This window comes from Heptranchias perlo, unplaced genomic scaffold (assembly GCF_035084215.1).
Source record: "Heptranchias perlo isolate sHepPer1 unplaced genomic scaffold, sHepPer1.hap1 HAP1_SCAFFOLD_705, whole genome shotgun sequence".
Taxonomy (NCBI): Eukaryota; Metazoa; Chordata; class Chondrichthyes; order Hexanchiformes; family Hexanchidae; genus Heptranchias; species Heptranchias perlo.
Genome location: NW_027139735.1, coordinates 100,001 through 103,275, shown reverse-complemented (window position 1 = coordinate 103,275; position 3,275 = coordinate 100,001). Strand labels below are relative to the sequence as shown.

General features: G+C 61.8%; 1 protein-coding gene across 2 annotated transcripts in view; it reads right to left on the bottom strand.

Annotated features, from left to right (window-relative positions):
- Positions 1-6: 6 nt before the first annotated feature.
- The window catches only part of LOC137318667 (linker for activation of T-cells family member 1-like), a 102,468-nt gene continuing 99,199 nt past the window's right edge, over positions 7-3,275 (bottom strand). For both annotated transcript variants that reach the window (XM_067981368.1, XM_067981369.1), the window contains exons 11-12: positions 2,413-2,505; positions 7-1,782 (exon numbers count right to left, since the gene is read on the bottom strand). In XM_067981368.1, coding sequence (XP_067837469.1) covers positions 2,420-2,505 — 86 coding nt within the window. In that variant the 3' untranslated portion in view covers positions 7-1,782; positions 2,413-2,419. The remainder of the gene's footprint in view (positions 1,783-2,412; positions 2,506-3,275) is intronic.

Sequence of the window (3,275 nt, the reverse complement as noted above, 5' to 3'; positions counted from 1 at the left end):
TGAGGGCGGGAGAGCAAGAGAGGGATGGAGAGAGAGACAGAGCGAGGGAGGGGGAGAGATGGAAGGCGGGAGGGGTGGAGAGAGCGGGAGGGAGAGAGAGGGGGAGAGGTTTAGGGAGGGAATTCCTCAGCTCCAGGCGACTGAGGGCACGGCCACCAACAACGGGGCGAAGGGAGCGGGGAGACGGTCAAGAGGCCGAATTGGAGGAGGGCAGAGATCTGGGAGGGTGGTAGCGGGCTGGAGGAGGTTACAACCCACGCGGCCCTCGCCCTCCCCCTCCCACCCCGGCCCCTCCGCGGTTACCAGCCCTCGAGGGGATGCCAAGCCCCTGCCTGGCGACCTACGACCCACGAGGAGGGGGGGGGGAAGCCAAGAAACAGAGACGTGAACGCCCCCAGTTAACGGTTCAACAAAAAAAAAAGAAGCAAAGTATCTCAGGGTTTACGTCAACCAAAGTTCGCGGAGGAGGGGGAACGCTCCCTCAGCCCGATTTCCGATCGGGACCTCCCTCGTCCCGGCCCGGCGAGGCCTACTGCCGATCGCCACGGCGACCGGCCGACGACGACGACAACAACAAAACGAAACACGACAAACGAGGCCGAAACATGAAAAGTGGGCCCCGGAGTGCGGTTCGGTCCCTCGGTTTCCCCGCGACCCCTAACCTTTCACCCCTTTTGGATCTGACCCTGCGCTCCAGGCAGGCACAGGCGGCCGGATGGAGTCTCAGGCCTCCGGGCCGGTTTATTTCTGGTTACGCTCCCTCCCTTGGCGAGGGAACGCTAATTATTTTAGAACACGGGCCGCGGAAGTGTTATTTTTCGATTAAAATTTTTTTAAGGGTCATCTGGAGCTCAATTGCTCTCTCGAGTATAAAGCAATCACAGTGGGGAGAGTGGAGAGAGGTGGGTGGGGGTGCGGAGGTAGTTATGGAGAACGGAGGGCGGGGTGTCTTATCTCCCTGTCCCTGCTCCCCAAGATCTCACAAACCCCCCGCCCCGCCCCCCAACTCCGCCGTCCAGATATCTGGGGGTTAACAAAATGGAAGCTGGGGGGATCTCTCAACAGCAGTGAGGGGGGGGGCACTCCTTGGATTTGGGGAGGGACGATTCCTGCAATTGATATCGGATTTCTCCTCCGCTCCCGTCCGTGCGTACCTCGGGGGTGACGGGAGCACGGCGCGAGGCCCTTTCACGGTCGAGCAGCCCACGCATCCCCCACCCCTCCCGCCCGCCCCCCCTCTCCCCCACCGCCGGGGGTGGGGTTGAGGGGGCAACAAAAATAAACGTATCCCCCAGGGGGAGGCGAGGCGGAGGGTGGGGAGCGACAGACCAGGGAGAGAGGTGGAGGTGGGGGGCGTTGAGGCAGCGAGGGGGGGGGGCGAAGGAAGGAAAGGGTTCGGGGGGGAGGGGGCTAATTCCCTCCAGCACATCCGGGCGCACGGGGAACTGAGGGGGGCAAGGGAAGGGGGGAGGGAAGGGGAAGAGGAGTCTCCCTCGAGGACCGGGCAATAGCGGTGCCGCCATCTTGGATGTCAAACCCTCCTCCCCTCATGGCCCCGCCCCCCCCTCCAACCCCTGGCCCCCTGACAACGGCAGCTGTTCGCCTCCCGCCCCTCGCCCCCCCCCCGACGCCTCGAGGATCGGCAGAACCTTCCGGAAAGGGGCGCGAGGCGTCGACCTGACGCCCCCTTTGCGTTCCCGGTCTCTTATCTCCAATTTCTCCTTCTCTTCGTCTCTCTCTCTCTCTCTCTCTCTCTCTCTCGGCGACGGGGTCTGGAGCGAGCTGCCAGGGAGGAGGAGGAGAAACACAATCAGTCTCGACAGCGACGAGGGGCGGGAGGCCGCTCGGCCCGTCGGGCCTGTGCCGGCTCTCGGAAAGAGCCGTGGAGCTAGCCCCGCTTCCTCTCCCCGTAGCCCTGCAGGATTTTTCACCCAACTCCCCCTTTTCGAGAGTCATTCTCGAATCTCTTTCCCACCGGCCAGCGAATTCCAGACCATCGCAACACGCCACGTATAAAAAGAAAACCTTTCCCGATTATCTTAAATCCCCGGACCGCCGACCCTCTTGCTCGCTGGGAAACAGTTACTCGACCGGAGCACCTCGCGATCTCGAAGACCCCGCCCGCCCCCCCGCCCCGCTCTCAAATCTCCCCTCGAGCCCTTCTCTGACCCCGGGGCTAGGAAGATAGGAACAGGAGGAGGCCATTCAGCCCCTCGGGCCTGCTATCCCCCCACCCCCCCAACCCAGCTGATTCATTCACATCGCGGCCGATCCGTGCCTCGAATCCTCGATGCTCCAATTGACGCCCCGTCCCGCCTCCGCCAGAGGAAGGAGTCCCTCGCTGCCTCCCCGTATCGTAGGGACGCTGGACTTACGTGGAGCAACACACGGGGGGAGAAAGACGCAACTCACCCGGCTATTAATCTCGCGCCATGCACTTGGATGCGTTCACGTAGTCTGACCCATCCTCCTCCTCCTCCTCGCTCTCCTTGTTACGTTTGATCTCTGGGGGGGCCGAGAGAGGGCGCCAACGATTAGAAAAAAAAATGGCCTCCCGAGGCACGTCACGGCACCCCCCGCCCGCCCCTCCGCCGCCAGGGATCGAGGGTCACGGGCCTTGCGATCGCCCTCCCCCCCCCGCGCCCGAGCGGCCACCTTCCGCCTGCCGAGCCGTCGGCGATGGGGGGGGGGTGTTGGCGGGATGTTCGACTGTGGGAGGCATCGCGGCCAAGCTCTCGTCCCTCTCCCCGCCCCCCCCCCGCCGGCGTCCACTTTCTGGTTGGAGGGTGGCACCGGCTTCTGCCCGTCTCGTCCGCAGCCCGGGGGAGGCCGAGGCGGGGACCCGTAACCCAGGCTCAGGGCAGTGAACTCAGGACTAGGCCCGCGATGGAGCCTGAGCCGTTCCTGCTCAGGGGGTATTGGTGCGTGTGTGTTACACTCGTATACACACTCATCATTTATCGTATACACACTCATACACACTCATCACCCGTATACACACTCATACACACTCGTATACACACTCATCGTCACTGGTATACACACTCATACACACTCATCACCCGTATACACACTCATACACACTCATCACCCGTATACACACTCATACACACTCGTATACACACTCATCGTCACCGGTATACACACTCATACACACGCTAGTATACACATGCATCAACACTAGTATACACACTCAAACACGCTCATATACACACTCATCATCACTTGTATACACACGCATACACACGCTCGTATACACACTGATACACACACTC